Source organism: Procambarus clarkii, chromosome 17 (genome assembly GCF_040958095.1).
Source record: "Procambarus clarkii isolate CNS0578487 chromosome 17, FALCON_Pclarkii_2.0, whole genome shotgun sequence".
In the NCBI taxonomy this organism is placed as follows: domain Eukaryota; kingdom Metazoa; phylum Arthropoda; class Malacostraca; order Decapoda; family Cambaridae; genus Procambarus; species Procambarus clarkii.
This window is the reverse complement of record NC_091166.1, coordinates 2,874,675-2,896,065: the sequence shown is the minus strand read 5'-3', so window position 1 is coordinate 2,896,065 and position 21,391 is coordinate 2,874,675. Positions and strand designations below refer to the sequence as shown.

Here is a 21,391-nt window from a genome sequence, read left to right as displayed (position 1 = left end):
GTTAATAGGAGCTGTTCTCCTTATCAACAAAATGTTCTCCTTTTCAAAAAAAATTGTCTAAAATATATTTTTGAAAATATTGGGATGAAACTTGCATGATGCTTATGCCAATAAGTTGGAGATTTGTCTAACATTTAATATTAATTTTCACATAATTCAAATATTTTTGGCCCAGCCCCCATTTACAGCATTTACAGGTTAATGCACATGGTTTGTATTACGTAGGCTGTTAGAGAGGGAGGGGAGGCAGCCGAGAACCCGCCCATACCCCTTCCCCTTTCCTGCCCACCCTCCTTACTCCTGCCCACCCTCCATACTCCTGTCCACCCTCTTTACTCCTGCCCACCCTCCTTACTCCTGCCCACCCTCCTTACTCCTGCCCACCCTCCTTACTCCTGCCTACCCTCCTTACTCCTGCCCCCCTCCTTACTCCTGCACCCCTCCTTACTCCTGCCCACCCTCCTTACTCCTGCCCACCCTCCATACTCCTGCCCACCCTCCTTACTCCTGCCCACCCTCCATACTCCTGCCCACCCTCCTTACTCCTGCCCACCCTCCTTACTCCTGCCCACCCTCCATACTCCTGCCCACCCTCCTTACTCCTGCCCACCCTCCTTACTCCTGCCCACCCTCCATACTCCTGCCCACCCTCCTTACTCCTGCCCACCCTCCTTACTCCTGCCCACCCTCCATACTCCTGCCCACCCTCCTTACTCCTGCCCACTCTCCTTACTTTTGCTCAAAGTACAATACCTAAAAAATATTATTAAATTTTTCTAAAAATGTACTATGTTTTGGTGGGAAAAATTTAGTCATAGAAACCTTAAATTTGTTTTATTTTGCCTAATAGGTAATACTGCTTCCATCTCTGCTCGGCTCCCAAGGACGATAGCAGACACAACTTCTGCCCATTAATGATGGTAAGGACAGTTTTATTCTTACTGTACTACCAGTGTGTGTGTGTGTATCATATTGTTATTAACTAGTGATGGTAAGTATATTTATTATGTTGCCATTAACTAGTGATGCTGAGCGTATTAACCCTTTAAGTGCGCAACACATCATATGATGGGTTAAGTGACTTGCAGTAACTTGTGCTCCACATCATATGATGCATTGGAGTACCGCGCAAGATTTGAAAGGCCCGCGGGTAGAGGGGACTCCCATACGCTGCTTAGGGGTTATAGTAAACAGACACCATTTTGGAAAAAAAAATCCAGCTCACGCTACCATCGCGTGGGAGGCATCAGTTACCCAGCAGCCACCATGTCGAGCGCACGGCCGAACGCTTATCGGGCGCGCACCACGCAATCACTCGTCCAAGAGCAAATAACCAGTGAATTATTTTCTGATGGTGAGGAAAGTAATTTTGATAACTGATATTGATAAAGACTACACACAATTGACCGATGATAGTAGCACTGACAGTGAAAATGAGATACAGCCGCCTCCCATGGCGAGGCCTATACTGTATGCTCACCCATACCACTTAGCCCAGTGTCTACTCCAATTCACCCTCGACCACACAGTTCATGTGATTATTTAGAGTCTGAGGATATTTTCGGTAACAAGTCAGAGGAAGGTGACTCTTTTTCTGGTTTTAGTGAAGTGGAATCAGAACATAGTGTTACCGAGCCTGGTGCCAGTACCAGTGGTGTTACTGGGCAAGAATTTGTTACGTCAGCAGTGTCTCGCCCAGCCAAGCGCCGCCGCATGGAACACGCCGCCGAGGCACCAAGAGTAGTGTAGTGATGGTGATGTTCTCGGGTAGTGTACTCACCTAGTTGTGCTTGCGGGGGATGAGCTCTGGCTCTTTGGTCCCGCCTCTCAACTGTCAATCAACAGGTGTACAGGTTCCTGAGCCTATTGGGCTCTATCATATCTACACTTGAAACTGTGTATGGAGTCAGCCTCCACCATATCACTTCCTAATGCATTCCATTTGTCAACCACTCTGACACTAAAAAAGTTCTTTCTAATATATCTGTGGCTCATTTGGGCACTCAGTTTCCACCTGTGTCCCCTAGTGCGTGTGCCCCTTGTGTTAAACAGCCTGTCTTTATCAACCCTGTCGATTCCCTTGAGAATCTTGAATGTGGTGACCATGTCCCCCCTAACTCTTCTGTCTTCCAACGAAGTGAGGTTTAATTCCCGTAGTCTCTCCTCGTAGCTAATACCTCTCAGCTCGGGTACTAGTCTGGTGGCAAACCTTTGAACCTTTTCCATTTTAGTCTTATGCTTGACTAGATATGGACTCCATGCTGGAGCCGCATACTCCAGGATTGGTCTGACATATGCGGTATATAATGTTCTGAAAGATTCCTTACACAAGTTTCTAAAGGCCGTTCTTATGTTAGCCAACCTGGCATATGCTGCTGATGTTATCCTCTTGATATGAGCTTCAGGGGACAGGTCTGGCGTGATATCAACCCCCAGGTCTTTCTCTCTGACTCTTGAAGTATTTCATCTCCCAAATGGTACCTTGTATCTGGTTTCCTGCTTCCTACCCCTATCTTCATTACATTACATTTGCTTGGGTTAAACTCTAACAGCCATTTGTTCGACCATTCCTGCAGCTTGTCCAGGTCTTCTTGAAGCCTCAAACTGTCCTCCTCTGTCTTAATCCTTCTCATAATTTTGGCGTCGTCAGCAAACATTGAGAGGAATGAGTCTATACCCTTGGGAGATCATTTACGTATATCAGAAACAGGATAGGTCCAAGTACAGAGCCCTGTGGGACTCCACTGGTGACTTCACGCCAGTCTGAGGTCTCACCCCTCACTGTAACTCTCTGCTTTCTATTGTTTAGGTACTCCCTTATCCACTGGAGCGCGCTACCAGTTACTCCTGCCTGTTTCTCCAGCTTATGCATCAACCTTTTATGGGGTACTGTGTAGTGTGGTGATGTTCACGTGCTTCCACCTTATGTGCACGTAGCGGCCGTACTGTGCGTAAACGGGCTTCAGCTCCTGGTCCGCTGTGTACATCACTTCCTCGCCGTCGTGCCCTGTTGCGTCTCGCAGGACACCAGGTGTACTAGTGTGGAGTGATGGTGCTGGTTTTATTCCTCGAATTCCTGCCTTTGACAATAAAGATGGGATTACCGAGCTTTTTCCTGATAATGGAGAGGATATGAGTGAATTTTACACTCATATCCTATTTTATTTTACAGCATTCTATGATGAGCCGCTCATGGAATATATTGTACACCAAACGAACCTTCATGCGGCTCATCTCATTAGAAGAGAGATAACAGAATTTTCATGATTGCAACATTGGAAAACCACCAATGTAGGTGAAATGTATGTGTTTTAGCAATATGTATGTTGATGAAGCACTGTGTCAAACACGCTATCACAGATTACTGGAGCAAAGATCTGACTATTCAACACCTTTCTTAGGGAAATATATATCCCGAGATAGGTTTCAGATACTCCTCAGGTGTCTGCATTTTGCATGTAATGAGGACCGGACAGAGGATGATAGACTTTGGCGAGTGATGCACTATATGAATGAAGTGATTGATAAGTTCAGAGATTTTTACGTACCAGCACAGAAGCTGGTGATTGACGAATCCTTGTGCTTTTCAAAGGATATGTTTCATTCAAGCAGTATATTCCCTCCAAACGAAAAGATTTGGATTGAAATTCTTTGTACTGTGTGACTGTGAAACAGGATATGTGTTACACATGATTCTGTATTCAGCTAGTGATGTAGACATTCCCGGTAACGACGAACATGGTTTCTCGGGTAGTGTGGTGAAGTCACTGATGGCACCATGGATGAACAAGGGCCACATCTTATACACAGATAATTACTATACAAGTCCATTGCTAACTAAGTTTTTGGTTGAAAATAGAACTGGATTGGTTGGCACAGTAAAGGCACGAAGGAGGGAAATGCCAGTGTTTGACGGTAGACTCTCAGTTGGTGAGTGCCAGTTACGGAAATGTGATCAAATACTCTCGGTTCGGTGGAAAGACAAGAGAGAAGTGAACATGCTGACAACCATTCATGAGGGTACAATGTTGAACAGTGGCAAGGTGAACTGTGTAACGAAAGAACCAGTATATAAGCCAGATTGTGTTCTTGACTATACTGTAATATCAACATGCGTTTGATTGATAAGGCTAACATGATGGTTGGCACTATCGAGTGTGTGCGGAAAACATTGAAATGGACGAAAAAAGATTTTTTCCATCATGTTGACATGAGCATGTTGAACTGCTATAATATGTATCTGGTGAAAACTGGACGTAAACCTAGTTTCCGTGCGTTTGCTTTTACACTTGCAACACAGTTATTAGCAAAGTTTGGTAAAGATGTCCCTGGCATGCAAAGACCAATCATGAACCCAGTGTTGCAGCATGCTGCTACACCCAGGCTTGCTCACATGGAGGCCTTTCAGCAACACAGACTAAAACATTTGCCACCAGCTGGAAAGCGTGCAATAGGCCAACGTGAATGCCTAGTATGTAAAACAACAAAAAGGAGAGTACAGAAACGTAAAGTGGTGCAAACATGGTGTGAAGCGTGTGCAGTTCCATTGTGTGCTGTCGACTGCTTCAACGACTACCACTCTCTCCAAGAATTCTAAATGTGCAATAATAGTGCAAAAGCCTGTACATAGTGCATGCTTGTGTGTACATATAATAATGAACATTGTGATACATAATATAATGGCATAATGGAAAACATTTGTGTGCACATGTGTATACTCGATGTATGTAACATTTATTGACAATGACTGTGATGTAACATTATGTGCAACACAATTGTGACTAATATTGCTAATAAAATAGGCCTAAACACTGTAAATAATGCCGCGAAAATAAATTCGTGGCAACTCTGGCTGCTTGAAGACCGCGCGCGACGCCTCTGGGACACACCGTGCATGAGCGATCATGCATGGTGTGACGTCATCGCCCATCTTGTCGGCTCAATTACGTCGTCGGTAAGTTCAATTGAATTTTTTGTTCTCATGGTCAGGGAACACGACTTAACAGGTTAGGAAGAAAAATTTTTTTTTTTTTTTGGTATGCGCCTGTGGGTGACAAATGCTAAATAGCCCGGAGCCACACAAGGGTTATTCTTGGTGTTTTCATTACCCAGTGATGGTGAGTGTATTCATCATATTGGCATTACCCAGTGATGTTGATTGTATTAGTCATGGTATTATTAACCAGTTTTGTTGAGTGTATTAACCCTCTGAAATGCATTAGCGCCTAATTTCGCTCGATCAAGGGGTGCGCATAACACCTTAACCACTGCACTGTGCCAAACGACAAATGCTTTTCGCCAATAACTGTCCCCACCGACAAAAGTTTTTTTTTTGTACACGGTCAAAACACGCTCGCGGTAGGTTGGATACAAAATGAACTCTTGGGACCCCAGTGAGAGGCAGCTTTCTTTGAAAAAAATTCCAGAATGTCCTAGGCTGCTCGCTGGGTTAGTATTGAGTGAGTAACCATGGGGTTGCACGCCCTCTGGCTCCCAAACACCTGTCCGACGCAGTGTTGAAAGATCGCTCTTTGGTGTTGAAATTCAGACCTTATAGCTGAAGAACATAAGGGTCATGATATTGATGAAGCTAGGCGCAATAAGGACCTAACACAAAGGTCGGATGCAAGTGATACCACACCTATTAGGATGATACAGCGAGCGTATCCAGTTGTAGCTGTGAACGCCACCCATGCCACCTATGCCATCTCCAATTTATATAGGTGATACATAGATGAATCGTTTTCTGGGTTCAGTGATGATGCATCTGATACAAGTAGCATAGATGAACAGTGTTAGCGGTTTCCATGGTGGTGTTTTCCATAGATATTTTCAAGATTAGCTGAATCTCTTCCAGAATGGCTGAATCTCTTCTAGATTGACTGACACTTGCTATAAATGACTGAATCTTCCAGTCAGGGACCTTACAAAGCGATATTTTCAAGACTACCTTACGCATTACGAGCTTGGCTACATACCACTTACAAGTACTAAAGCCAAGGGTGTACGTGAGTGAGTTATTTGCAAGCACACAGAACAAAGAAACAGCGAAAATCTATCTGTACCTGGTACAACGAGAGCGAAGTTGCGCTTTGTACCATGGACTACTTCATTGATTATTACTCACTTCCGAAGTACTAATTGTGTAATACAGTGTGTTAGTGTGTAAATAGTGTGTGAAACTATACATATTGTAATCTTAGTGAATTTTTAGCAAGTAATATTGCAACAATAAACATTGTGGATACATTACTGACACACAGTATCACAGTTCCATGGAACATTATGAACGTTCTGTTGTATACATATTGTAAATAACAAAAATATGCATCATATACAATAAAAAAACTAATAAAACCGCATTGGAAATACATAGAACAAATAATTGAAAATATATTTGTGGCAACTCTCAATGCTTGAATGGCCTGCACGCTTGTTTCTGGGAGTTTCTGGTACGGGCGACCAGCCGTGATGACGTCACAGCGCACCTTGTCCACGTCCCCACAGCCAAGTAAGTGGAATTTTGTATTTATTTTTACATAGACATGTTCAGGGTTAAAAAAAACATTTTTTGGGGAACACTTGATTTCATGTGCACGGGGAATGTCACAATAAACTCGGCGCATCACAGTGGTTAAGGCACTCGTAGGTATATTGTAGGGTTCAAAACTTGGGTACAAGATGGATTCCTGAGGTGTTTGCCAGCTTGAAAAAAATTCCCAGCATTCCCCACGGTTGTGGGCAGCTCATATTCAAGGTAGCAACCATTTTGTATGTATCCATATTGAGCTCCCAGTCTCTAGTTGGCCATGTTTTTGAGAAAACACTCTCTGATGTTGAAACTACAGGGCATATTCCTTGAAGATGAGCATGCCAGTGATTTTGATAACTCAAATCTGGAAAAAGACCTAAGACAGGTGTCTGATACTAGTGATACGATATTGAAGTGAACGATGTGGAGAGTGTGTACAGTACACAGCTCTCACAGCCCTGCCATACCAGCCTAGGTCATCACCATCAGTGGAACAACACAAATGAATTTTTGTATGTTCTCCTGAACATTTAGCGCCAAATGCAATTTGTTCGGATTATCCGGGAATGCTTTAGAGTAGGGTTCGTTAGAGTGAGGATGCACTGTAATTGAATCACTAATATGCTCACAATACTTTTTGAGTATAGCGATGGATCACATTTTATTATATAAATATATCACACTACACACTATTGAATAATATTACTCGAAAAAAAACAGAAAAAAAAATCAACATTGAAATAATTAAGTAATAATATTTTTGTGGCAACTCCCGCCTGACAGCTCGGGTGGAGCTGACCGCCTCTGATGATTACTCTGTCAACGCCTCACTTTTGCCAGACTTCCTCGCCCTATTGTGGTCAAAATATGTCACAAATTATTTTCTATTTTTCCCATGATCAGGAAACACACATGAACACTTTTATAAGACGTGTTGCAGGCTAAAATCGCAAGAGAGCAGCCCAAGGGTTAACAAAAACCAACTAATAATATCAGGGGTTTCGCGGCCTGATGAGGGTATCGACATCATAAAACCAAAACACGCTGAGTCCCTGATGAAGGTAATGCCATCATCAATTAATGCATTTTTAAAAATCCCATTTATTGTCCGAATATTATGGGACTGGTTTTAAATGTGCCCCTTTATATTGTGAACAGTTTGATAGCAAAATGAATGACGTAGCATGAAAATTGAGGTTAGAAAGCTGAAAAGAGTACAGTTCATCCTCACTAACGAACCCCGTTCTAGCGAATTCCCAGAAGATCCGAACAAATTGAATTAGGTACTAAATGTTCAGTGGAACATACAAATGTTTGATTAAGCGAAGATTGTTCATCCAAGCAGTCACCGAGACTGAGCGTCGGAGGTGGCTGTCATCATCTATGATTCGCCAAAGTGTAAACAGTTATACAGTGTTTTATTATGCTTACCCATTGTTTCTAGGGATAAATGGTTGAAGGATGATAAAATGGTATCAAGGGTCATTGGTGAGAGTTGTTGTCAGGGGGGCAAGTGGTGTCAGTAGTTAGGGTTTATTGTTAGGGGGGGCAGGTGGTGTAAGTTATTCTCATGGAAGGCAGGTTGTCAGTGGTGTAAGTTGTCAGGGAAGCTGGAGTAATAGTGGTGTCAGGGGAGGCTGGTTGTGTCAGTGGTGGAAGTTGTCAGGGAAGATGGAGTAACAGTGGTGTCAGGGGAGGCAGGTTGTGTCAGTGGAGAGCTCTGGCTCGAGTTATCATGTAAATGGCAACACGTTGCTGGCACCTCCATGCTCCACCTCGATAGTTCACTCACTGTCTGCTTTTCACCAAATTAGCTGAGAAAATGTTACCATTTCAGTTGTTTGCAACACAAAGCTCTATCATATTCCATAGTCAAAATGAACAATTTATAATAAATTGTGGTGTCAGTGGTGAGAGGATGTATTAGGGGGTGGAAAGGCGTCAGAGAAGGAGGGTGAGTAGAGACACCAGCTGACTGCTACAGCACGTGCCTGCCTCGATACTAAGCTCACTTGCTGCTTTTGACAAAATTAGGAGAGAAAATTTTACCATTTCAGTGGTTTGTAATGCATCGCTCTACCATATTCCGTAGTCAAAATGAAGAATTCATAATAATGTGTGGGGTCAGTGGTGAGGGGATGTATTGGGGGGGAGGGAGGGGTAAGGAGGCGGCTAGCCTCTATGCAGTCAACATTGGGTCGAGTTTCGTCGAGGTCTGGGTTCAAGGCCTGGCCTTAGGTCTGGCCTGAGGCCTGGCCTGAGGCCTGGTCTGGCCCAAGGCCTGTCAGTCTGGCTGCCACCCTTCCCCCCCCCTCCTATACCGCCAACATGCTACAACCCCCCCCCCACTCCTATACCGCCAACATGCTACAACCCCCCCCCCCTCCCCTCCCCTCCCGCACCTGACTACCAGCGGCCGGCCCTGACCCTCCTCCCCTACCACCGGCGGCCCGCCAACCACCCCTCCTCTTCAGTTTGTTGAGAAAATTATGTGATTTTGCTTTTTTGGATTCAATAATGCTCATATATGTAGAATTTTTAATCCAAATTGTTTGTAAGTGATTGTTCTATCAAATGCCATAGTGAAAATGAAGACTTCATAATAAATGAATTGTTTATGAATATTTATGTAGACTGATACAGTTGGCTTATGGAAATCCTGGCCATACATCATATTTGCAGCCACCAATAACAGTCACATAGTTTTGATTTTAATATGGAATTGTTTACAATTGATTGTTCTATCATGTGCCATGTTCAAAATGATAAATACATAATAAATAGATTTTCTGTGATTTTTTGTTTTGTTGATAGTGGATGTAGGACCTTTGTTTTTTCACATGAAGGGGAGGGACAGCCTGGGGCTGACGGGTAGAACGAATTCCGCAGTGAAACGAATCGGCCTCGCCTCATATAACGCCTACGCCTCGTTCGAGTGAGGTCACACTGTATAAACATTTGAGTGTGGTTTGTGCGCTCACGGCCAATGCTCAGCCTTCGTTGCAGTGTGTGCCAGGTCGCTTGCCAGGCCAGCAAAAGAGTTAATCTTCCTTGGAGATTTCAATTTACCGAGTCTAAGATGGAAATGGCAAACACAAATATCATAGCAGGGAATGACCCGGGAAATAACCAACCACAGGTCAGAGAACTTTTGAGATTCTGTGACAAATTCTCGCTCAATCAACAGATTACAGAACCAACTAGGAACGAAAACACACTAGACTTGTTTTCTAGTGTGTTTTTGTTGTTTTCTAGTTTTCTAGACTTGTTTTCTTTCATCATTAGTTCACAAACAATGATGAACTAATCAGAGACATCACAATCTCAGATACTTCATACTCAGTCCATAAGCTCATTGAAGTGCGAACTAGCATAAATAACGGTAGTAGGTCTAAGAGACCCAACAAGCGAGAAGGAATATTCAATCAATTCAATTTTAACAATAAGAGGATCGACTGGGAAAAAATAAATGTAGACCTTGCAACCATTCAATGGGAGACGGTCTTAAGCGACAAAACTCCCACACAGGGAATAGCTCAACTGACAGCTGAAGCTTACAAGGTCTGCTTGAAGCACATGCCTGTGAGGAGGGGCAGAAAGAGGACCACTCAAGAAAGAGAACACAGACAACTGTACAGGAGAAGGAAAAAAATAACGGAAATGCTTCGGCAGACACAACTATCACAAGCAAGGAAAATAAGCCTAAGCAGGGAGATCGAAGAAATAGAACAAACGTTGAAGCGATCATATGAGTCTGAGGAAATGGAATTGGAACAGAAAGCTATACAAGAGATAAGGAAAAATCCGAAATATTTTTTCACATACGCAAAATCAAAATCAAAACCTCTACCAGTATTGGACCGTTAATTACAAATGAAGGTACGTACACAGAGGACAACAAAGAGATTAGTGAAATTCTAAGAAGCCAGTATGAGGCTATGTTTAGCACACCAATAAACAACATGAAAGTTGATGACCCAGACAGCTTCTTTATGAATGACATTCAAGCTGCAGATAATATAACGGATATTACCACAAACTCGGAAACTTTGAAAGAGAAATTGACAATATGCCTATGCACTCAGCTCCTGGGCCTGACTCATGGAATTCAATATTCATAAAGAAATGTAAAGTACCAGTAGCGAGAGCACTCAGCGTAATTTGGAGAAAGAGCCTGGATACAGGGGACATACCAGCAGCACTTAAATCTGCAGATATAGCTCCGTTGCACAAGGGGGGGAGTAAAGCCTTGGCAAAAAATTATAGGCCAGTTGCACTAACATCACACATAATAAAAGTGTTTAAAACGTCTGTATATAGGGTAATAACACCACAAACAGTATTGTTGGGGGTGAAACTTTAGTGCGTCTGACCTTGAATGTGTGAAGGAAGCAGCCACCACCTGACTGTGTGTAGCGACGTCTCTTAGTGCCTGAACTAACTATATCAACTTAGTTGTACAGTTGTGGTGAACAAAACATGTAGATACTTACATATAACATCTGTATATAGTGAATAAAAGCAAAAACAGTATTGTGGGAGGAGAATGTGGGTGAGGGAGGGAGGAAGTAGCAGCCAGAGGCGGGCTGCCACTGGTTGCCACTGCCACTCAGCATGCCAACTTAGTGGTTCGTTATGGTGAACACGAATGTAGATACTTATATGTAACGTCTGTATATAGTGAATAAAAGCAAAAACAGTATGGTGGGAGGAGAATGTGGGCGAGTGAGGTGTTGAGGGAGTGGGTGGCAGCGAGTGCTGGCTGGTGTGTGGCGGTCACTCCTCGTTGCTTTTTGACTCATATTAGCGACTTAATGGTACGTTATGGTGAACAAAACATGCAGATACTTATATATAACCTGTGTATATAGTGTAATAATCGACAAAGTATTTGTTCACTGTTTGATGAACATAATAATTGAATCAACAATATGCACACCATATTTTTGAGTACAGCGATGATTCACTCATTTTATTATATAAATATATCACACTACACACTATTGAATAATATTACAGCAAAAATACTATGAAAAATCAATCAGAGACATTGAAATAATTAGGTAATTATCTCTTTGTGGCCACTCCTGCCTGACAGCTGGCGAGCAACAGACCGCTTGGGACGCACGCTGAGTCAGCGCCTGTTTTTTGCCAGACTTCCCCGCCCTATAGCGGGCAATATATGCCACTTACGATATTTTTTATTATTTTTCCCATGATCAGAGAACACAAATTAACAGGTTTAAAAGAAAAATTTTTTTTTTTATGCGCCTGTGGGTGACAAATGCTAAATAGCCTGGAGCCACACAGGGGTTAAACATAATACAGGGTACATAACACAATCAAATTTGCCCATAGTAGGTAAGCACCATGTAAAGAATTTGGGAATAATGATGTCTAACGACCTAATGTTTAGGGAGCATAACCAAGCAAATATTGCGTCAGCCAGAAAAATGATGGATTACGAGAACTTTCAAATCCAGGGATCCCATCACAATGGTTGTGCTCTTCAAATCACTTGTGTTGTCGCATCATGAGTACTGCTCAGTACTCACTTTACCCTTCAGAGCAGGAGAGATTGCAGAAATAGAGGGAATACAGAGAACATATACGGCATACATAGACCCGATAAAGCACCTAAATTATTGGGATCGTCTCAAAGCCCTCCAAATGTACTCACTAGAAAGACGACGAGAGAGATATCAAATAATATACATATGGAAAATACTAGAGGGCCAGGTTCCAAATCTACACTGTAAAATAACAACATACTATAGTGAATGATATGAAAGAAAATGCACAATAAAACCAGTGAAGAGCAGGGGTGCCGTAGGCACAGAGAACACTGTATAAACATCAGTGGTCCGCGGTTGTTCAACATTCTCCTGGCAAGCATAAGAAATATTGCTGGGACAACCATGGACATCTTCAAGAGAAAACTAGATAGGTTTCTCCAAGGAGTGCTGGACCAACCTGGCTGTGGTGGGTATGTGGGCCGCTCCAAGCAACAGCCTGGTGGACCAAACTCTCACAAGTCAGAGTTTGAGGAGTAGAGAGTACTCCTCAAGTACTTCCAGTAGAGTAGAAGTAGGAGTAGAACAACTCCCAGAACCCCATCAAGCAGGTAAACCGCCTCTAGATACAATGAAGATAAGCCTTAGGCTACACAATGAAACTTGTAAAAGCAACTGTATTGCTGCTGCCTCTAATATCAACTGGGAGTTTGAAATAGGTGACATAGTGAATATCAACCTTGCAGTGCAAACATTTCTTCACAAAACTTTTAGCCTTGCCTTAAGGCTACCTTGAGGTGTTTTCTGGGCTTAGCGTCCCCGCTGCCCGGTCGTCGACCAGGCCTCCTCGTTGCTGGATTGGTCAACCAGGCTGTTGAATGCGGCTACTCGCAGCCTGACGTATAAATCACAGCCTGGTTAATCAGGTATCATTTGGAGGTGCTTATTGAGTTCTCTCTTGAACATTGTGAGGGATCGGCCAGTTATGCCTCTTATATTTAGTGGAAGCGTGTTGAACAGTATCAGGCCTCTGATGTTGACAGAGTTCTCTCAGAGTACCTATTGAACCTCTGCTCTTCAACGGGGGTATTCTGCACATGCTGCCATACCTTCCGGTCTCAAATGATATTATTTCTGTGTGCAGATTTGGGACCAGCCCCTCTACTATTTTCCACGAGTAAATTACAGTAGTTGCATGTCTCTGCACCTTTTCCAGTTTGTTGATGTGCTGCTTAAGATATGGGCACCATACAACCACTGCATATTCCAGTTTTGGTCTGACAATAGTTGTGAATAATTTCTTTAGTATTTTGCCATCCATGTATTTAAAAGCAATTCTGAAGTTAGAAAGTGTAGCATTGGCTCTTCACACAATGTTCTTTTGTGGTCCTCAGGTGATAGCTTTTTATCTAGAACCACTTCTAGATCTCTTTCTTTATCCGAATTCTTTAAAGATTTCTCACATTTCATAGAGGTGTCTGAATATAAAGTGAAAAAAATGCCAAAGGAGCTAAGTAAGAACAAAGCATTTGGTCCAGATGGAGTTTCACCATGGGTTTTGAGAGAATGTGCACTTGAGCTCAGCATTCCACTTAACAGATTTTTTCAGGCATCCCCGTGAACAGGAGTCCTAGCAGATGTGTGGAAAAAGGCTAACACAGAACAAATGTTTGCACTACAAGGTTGATATTCACTGTACTACCTATTTCAGATTCCCTGTTGATATTAGAGGCAGCAGCAATCTACAACAGTGGCAGCAGGGAAGATCCCATCAAATATAGACCTGTGTCATTGACAAGTGTTATAGTCAAAATATTGGAAAAAACCAGCGTTGAATGTAATGAAACGCCATTTTCTGGGTGAGACCCGGAGGCTCCCCGGAGCTTTACCAGGCTGATATGCTAATGTCAGACTTTGGCATCAGTCATGTGTATGGAGTTCTAGGGCCTACCGGGGACCACGGCCAGAACCTGGCCCCCTCAGAGAGGCAAGGGGAGCAATGGCCTATAGAATGGCTTATGCATCATTAACGATGCATAAGCAACAGGGCTCCATTAAGGAACATATAATCTCTTCCCACAACCAGACCATCACCAGAGAAGTCTTATCAAAAAACACGGAAATCATCGATAGATACAGCGATAGCAGGCGGCTGATATCTGCGAGGCACTACACATTAAGAAGCGATACCAGCAATCAACAGCCAATTAATGCACAACTATATTCTACCCACTTCAAGACTCCGCACCAATATAGAAGCATCAAGAAATATGGGCCAATAGGCCCATTGCAGTTACTTACATTCTTCCTTTTAACTTACAAAATATTATACCCATTGTTTCGTGTTCTGTCTTGTGTTGAAAATTTGTTTTCACCTCATCCAAAACTGTTGTAACATATCACCTCACCCAAATGCAGGTATAAAATCAAAGCTGTTTAACCCTTACACTGCTCAGGGGTCCTGGGGACATTTACACCCCTGTGCGCAAGAAAAAGAATTCAAAATTTTTTTTTCGTCTTCTAGACATGTTAATTTGTGTCCCCTGAGCACGGGAAAAATAAAAAAAAATCGTAGGTGACATATTTTGGGCGCAATTGACCGAGGAAGTCTGGCAAAAAGTGGGCGTTGACAGCGCGGTCATCAGACCCGTCAGCGTCACCCGCGCTGACAGGTGGGAGTTGCCACAAAGATATTATTACCTAATTGTTTCAATGTCTTCGATTTATTTTTTCTTAGTTTTTTTGCAGTAATATTATTCAATAGTGTGTATTGTAATATATTTATGTAATAAAAGTGGTGAATAATCGCTATACTCAAAAGTATGATGTGCATATTAGTGATTCAATTATGTTTATAAAACAATAAACAAATAGTTTTGCTGCTATTACACTCTATACACAGGTTATATATAAGTATCTGCATGTTTTGGTCACCATAACGAATCACTAAGTTGGTATTGAGAGTCGAAAAGCAACGAAGAGTTACCACCACACACCAGCCAGCCACTCGCTGCTACTCCCTCAACACACGCACTAAACTTTCTTCCCCCAACAATACCATTTGTGGTGTTATTACACTATATACAGACGTTATATATAAGTATGTATATATTTTGTTCACCACAACTGTAAAGCTAAGCTGATATAGTTAGTTCAGGCACTAAGAGTCGTCGCTATACACAGATGGCGGCTGGCGGCTCCCTCACTCATTCAAGGTCACACGCACTAAACTTTCTCCCCCAACAATACTGTTTGCAGTGTTATTACCCTATATACACATATTATATATAAGTATCTACATGTTTTATGCACCGTAACTGTACACCTAAGCTTGTAGTGCGCCCAAAGAGCATAGTGGCCACCCTCTAAACAGCTAGACAAATCGTGCAGACGACGTCACCAAGTCACCCAAATGGCTCCTCCCAGCATAATCCTTTTGCTGTTATTACACTAATACACACATTATATATAAGTATCTACATTTGTGTTCACCATAGAGAACCACTGACCTGGTATGGTGAATGCAAACAATAACAGGTGGCCACACAGTCAGTAAACGATGCTGTCTCCCTCCGTCTCTCAGCATTACTCCTCCCACAGCGCTAATTATTACAACAATCCTGCTATTATCACAACCCTGGTTATTTATATCACAGTCATGGGTCATCTGTAATATTGTCATCGCTAAATAATAACAATTATATATTTTGACATTTTTCGGCGATGCTGTGGTCACAAGCTGAACAGCAATGCTGTTCGCTCATGCTGTGTGCGCCAGCCTTGGTTGCTCCAACAGTACTGTGCCTCTTACACCTGAGAATATTGCCCACGATTTTTTAAAAAAATGGCGTCTGTTTACAAGAGCCCTGAGGACGTTACTGTGAACCCCGTGTAGCCGCGGCCCATTTGAATCGGGCCTGGCACCCTATGGCGTATATATACTTCATGCGCACCGTGGGACATGTTACTCAGGGTGTACACATGTCAAGCCGCCTGCTATCGCTGTATCTATCGATGATTTCTGTGTTGTTAGATAGATAGTTGTTTGATAATCATCGATAGATACAGCGATAGCAGGCAGCTTGACGTCTGCGAAGCACTACACATCAAGAAGTTAACACCAGCAATCAACAGCCAATTAATGCACAACTATATTCTACCCACTTCAAGACTCCGCTCCAATATAGAAGCATCAAGAAATATGGATCAATAGGCTTTCTACAATTACTTCCATTCAATACCCATTGTTTTGTGTTCTGTCTTGTGTTTGAATTTAATACCCATTGTTTCGTGTTCTGTCTTGTGTTGGAATTTAATACCCATTGTTGAAAGTTCGTTTTTTCACCTCATCCACCTCACCCAAATGTAGATATAAACCTCGAAGATGTGTAAGCTCTATTCAGTTTCAGTTGTGTGTTTGTATACTAAAGTCTTTGAAAATGTAATAAGTTTTACGAAACGCGCTCAAGTGTCGCGTCAGACTAGAAATAAAAATGAATTTTGGAGAATTGATCTTTGAATTACCATCAACAGTGAAAAAGAAATGTAAGAAAGATAGAGAAAATTCGTGTTAGAATTATTAATCTTACTTTTTCAGTCATATTTAATAATATATGTCTACAGGAAAGACTGCTACCAAAATATACTAATATATATATATATATATATATATATATATATATATATATATATATATATATATATATATATATATATATATATATATATATATATATATATATATATATATATATATATTTGTATATTTTGGTAGCATTCTTTCCTGTAGACATATATTGTTAAATATGACCGAAAAAATAAGATTAATAATTCTAACACAAATTTTCTCAATATTTCTTATGTTTCTTTTCACTGTCGATGGTAATTGAAAAATCAGTTCTCCAAAATTCATTTTTATTTCTAGTCTGATGCCACACTTAAACGCGTTTCGTAATAACTTATTACATTTTCAAAGACTTTAGTTTACACGCACACAACTATAACCTGCAAACACTAAACAGATTTCTTACTATGCTATAATTCAAATGGCTTTTCATTTTATATACCTGCATTTGGGTGAGGTGATATGTTACAACAGTTTTGGATGAGGTGAAAACAAACTTTCAACACAAGATAGAACACGAAATATTGGGTAAAGTTAAAGGGGAAGAATGGAAGTAAATGCAAACGGCCTATTGGCCCATATTTCTTGATGCTTCTATATTGGTGCGGAGTCTTGAAGTGGGTAGAATATAGTTGTGCATTAATTGGCTGTTGATTGCTGGTCTTGACTTCTTAATGTGTAGTGCCTCGCAGATATCAAGCTGCCTGCTATCGGTGTATCTATCGATGATTTCCGTGTTTTTTGTTAAGACTTCTCTGGTGATGGTATGGTTGTGGGAAGAGATTATATGTTCCTTAATGGAGCCCTGTTGCTTATGTATCGTTAATCGCCTGGAAAGAGATGTTGTTGTCTTGCCTATATACTGAGTTCTTTGAGGCTTACAGTCCCTAAGTGGGCATTTGAAGGCATAGACGACATTGGTCTCTTTCAAAGCGTTCTGCTTTGTGTCTGGAGAGTTTCTCATGAGTAGGTTGGCAGTTTTCTTGGTTTTATAGTAAATCGTCAATTGTATCTTCTGATTTTTGTCTGTAGGGGTAACGTTTCTATTAACAATATCTTTCAGGACCCTTTCCTGCGTTTTATGAGCTGTGGAAAAGAAGTTCCTGTAAAATAGTCTAATAGGGGGTACAGGTGTTGTGTTAGTTGTCTCTTCAGAGGTTGCATGGCATTTCACCTTCCTTCTTATGATGTCTTCAATGAAACCATTGGAGAAGCCATTGTTGACTAGGACCTGCCTTACCCTACGAAGTTCTTCATCGACTTGCTTCCATCCTGAGCTGTGGCTGAGAGCACGGTCGACATAAGCGTTAACAACACTCCTCTTGTACCTGTCTGGGCAGTCACTATTGGCATTGAGGCACATTCCTATGTTTGTTTCTCTAGTGTAGACTGCAGTGTGGAAACCTCCGCTCCTTTCCATGACTGTTACATCTAGAAAGGGCAGCTTCCCATCCTTCTCCATCTCGTAGGTGAAATGCAACACAGAATTCCGCTCAAATGCCTCCTTCAGCTCCTGCAGATGTCTGACCTCAGGTACCTGAGTAAAAATGTCGTCAACATACCTGCAGTATATGGCCGGTTTCAAGTTCATGTCGACGAAGACCTTTTGTTCGATGGTACCCATGTAGAAGTTTGCAAACAGAACACCTAGGGGAGAACCCATGGCGACCCCATCTACTTGCTTATACATGTGCCCATCCAGGCTCAAGAAGGATGCCTCTTTAGTACAAGCTTGGAGTAGTTTCCTTAGAATGTTTTCTGGTATGTCAAGAGGAGTACAGGCCAGATCACGATACACTCCGCCCGCTATATATATATATATATATATATATATAATTATATATATATATATATATATATATATATATATATTATATATATATATATATAAAATATACAGTGGCACCTCAACATACGATTGCCCCTACTTGCGATAATTTCGAGTTACGATGTGAATTTCATCGAAAAATGCGACTCGACATCTGATGGTGTCGTCGACTTACGATATTTGTTGGTACACGTTCGGGTCGACAGAGCGAGTGGTTCCCAGTCACGCGGCCGACCTGCCTCAGTTTACTACAGCTGCCTGCTTAGTGACGATCGCGCCTATAAGAAATTCCGCTTTTGTGGTGATTTTTTGCATTTTGAACATTAAAGTAATTATTATATACCTTGCCATGAGTCCCAGGAAAGTCAGTGGTAAGGCTCAACATATGAAAACCCATGTAAGGATGAGCATATAGCAGATACAAGAGTACAGAATGTTTCTTCCTCAACAATTAAGAAAATGTGTGCAGCATGGGAAGATTTGCAAACCTTTGTTGAAACGACTCGCCCAAATCAAGCTGCAGTAGGTCGTTGCCTTAACCTATTCAATGACACTGATGCATCATTACAGACAAATGTTAAAATTAAGGGAACAACAAATGCCTCTTGACAAATTTGTAGTGAGACAAACAAGCACTGAATCATAACCAGGTCCTAGTGGTATTCAGACAAAACGTAGGAAAGAGAGTACCCCAGAGAAAACATCACTGCCTGATGTGATAATGGAAGGGGACTCCCCTTCCAAACAGGAACAACTCTCTTCCTCCCCCCTTATCACCATCTTCCATACGCCATCAAGAGCCATAAAGGTAAGAGACACTTTGGTACTGTATTGTAGTTAGAAAAAAACATTGTATTCAGTATAAAATGTATTTGTATGTTAATATTTTGGAGGGTGGGGAGCGGATTAATTCAATTCCCTTTATTTCTTATGGGAAAAATCGCTTCTACTTACGATATTTCGACAGTCCCGTAACGTAATTGTGTGTTCCCATAGTAAGTGTAAAATAATCCAGAGTTGTTCAATAAAACCCATGTGTTAAGATGTAACCCACAGTGCACTTATTGTCCAACTTAGACTAAGAATACTTGATCCTTCCCCCATTATCACTTACGATACATACATTTACTTCCATTATTCATAATAAAGTAAGGACGGGTTTTGTTAATCTGTACTCTCAGGTATGGCTTACAAAGAGCCCTGCTGCTGCAATATGTTACCAAATATATTATCCCATACTCCAGGATATGTTTATAAAAAATATTGGCCTTGCTGTGAATGTGTTAATCTGTCAGTAATATTAACCCTGCTCTGAAATAGTTAATGCAAAGAATGTATAACAATATTATGTAATTTGTATTAGTAAATAAAGTACTGTAATATTAGTTTTAGTTGTAAATACATCTAGCAAACTAAATATTCTTTTCCACAGGATAACAAGCCAGAGGAATGTTCAGTGTGTTTTAACGATTATGCCGAAAATCGGCTACGACCTCGCACACTGCCATGTGGCCACACATTCTGCTCCCAGTGTATTGACAATGCTATCAAGAATGGTCAGCTGACCTGCCCCAGCTGCCGTGCCGAGCACGCTGCCACAGCCTCTACTCAGTTCCCAATTAACTATGCTGTGGAGGCTTTAGTTAGGAAACTCAAAAATATCCAACTAACAACTGAGGAAGTAGTGCCAGCAAAACCCTATGAAGGTCCTGCCAAAGGCATCAGTAAGACATTACGCTCCATGGTGCAGGAGCAGATGAGCAGCATCAGCCGCCTCATTATTAGCTGTGAAGAGGTACTGTCCCAGCTGGGGGAGTACCGGGGGCAGCTGGGGGACTGGAAGACTCATCACCTCCAGCTCCAGGACAGACTCTATGCTCTGGTAGAGCAGAATAAGTCAGCAATGAAACTCTTGGAACTGGAGGATACCAGTGTGGTGGATATGACAACACAAGGAGAGGAAGGGAAGACTCAGCTGCAGGCCATGTTGGGGAGCCTCGGCACAGTCAACACTCCACAGGAGGTTGGCACAACCATAGACACAGCTGATGGGTGCAGCATGAAGATAGATGATTGGCTCCGGAAGTGCCAGGAACTCTTCCCAGATGTCAAGACTGTCCACACCTCAGTGAAGGTACACTACTGAAGGTCACATTGTTCTCACACAACTGAGTGTAGTATTGCCTCTATATAAATACTTTTGACATGGAGACACATCAAGATAAGAGTTGACTTTATATATAGGAAACATTTGTATTAATAAAGTCAACTGTCATCTTGGTGTTTCTCTACACTGTGGTCAGTGTAGAGAAACACCATTACTTATATTGTGAAATTATTTTACTCAGAGCCTGATGCTTCATTATAGTCCAGTTGCTTTACTAAGAGCCTGATGCTTCATTATAGTCCAGTTACTTTATTCAGAGCCTAATGCTTCATTATAGTCCAGTTACTTTACTCAGAGCCTGATGCAGGCGATGAGTCACAATAACGTGGCTGAAGTATGTTGACCAGACCACACACTAGAAGTTGAAGGGACGACGACGTTTCGGTCCATCCTGGACCATTCTCAAGTCGATCGACTTGAGAATGGTCCAGGACGGACCGAAACATCAGAGCCTGATGCTTCATTATAGTCCAGTTACTTTACTCAGAGCCTGATGCTTCATTATACTCCAGTTACTTTACTCAGTGCCTGATGCTTCATTATAGTCCAGTTACTTTATTCAGAGCCTAATGCTTCATTATAGTCCAGTTACTTTACTCAGAGCCTGATGGTTCATTATAGTCCAGTTACTTTACTCAGTGCCTGATGCTTCATTATAGTCCAGTTACTTTACTCAGAGCCTGATGCAGGCGATGAGTCACAATAACGTGGCTGAAGTATGTTGACC

At 41.8% G+C, this 21,391-nt stretch overlaps 1 protein-coding gene across 1 annotated transcript; it reads left to right on the top strand.

The window, feature by feature from the left end:
- The first annotated feature begins 847 nt into the window (after positions 1-847).
- On the top strand, positions 848-20,890 carry LOC138365560 (tripartite motif-containing protein 5-like). The gene is made up of 3 exons (XM_069326033.1): positions 848-920; positions 19,930-20,631; positions 20,846-20,890. Exons 1-3 carry the CDS (start codon positions 915-917, stop codon positions 20,888-20,890), a joined length of 753 nt encoding a protein of 250 aa, XP_069182134.1. The 5' UTR covers positions 848-914.
- Positions 20,891-21,391: the final 501 nt, after the last annotated feature.

What these genes read in the sequence shown, in the direction of transcription:
- LOC138365560 (XM_069326033.1), top strand. An exon ending in CTGTCCACACCTCAGTGAAG is followed by an intron (nt 20,632 to 20,845) that starts GTACACTACTGA and finishes TATTTTACTCAG; the next exon opens with AGCCTGATGCTTCATTATAG.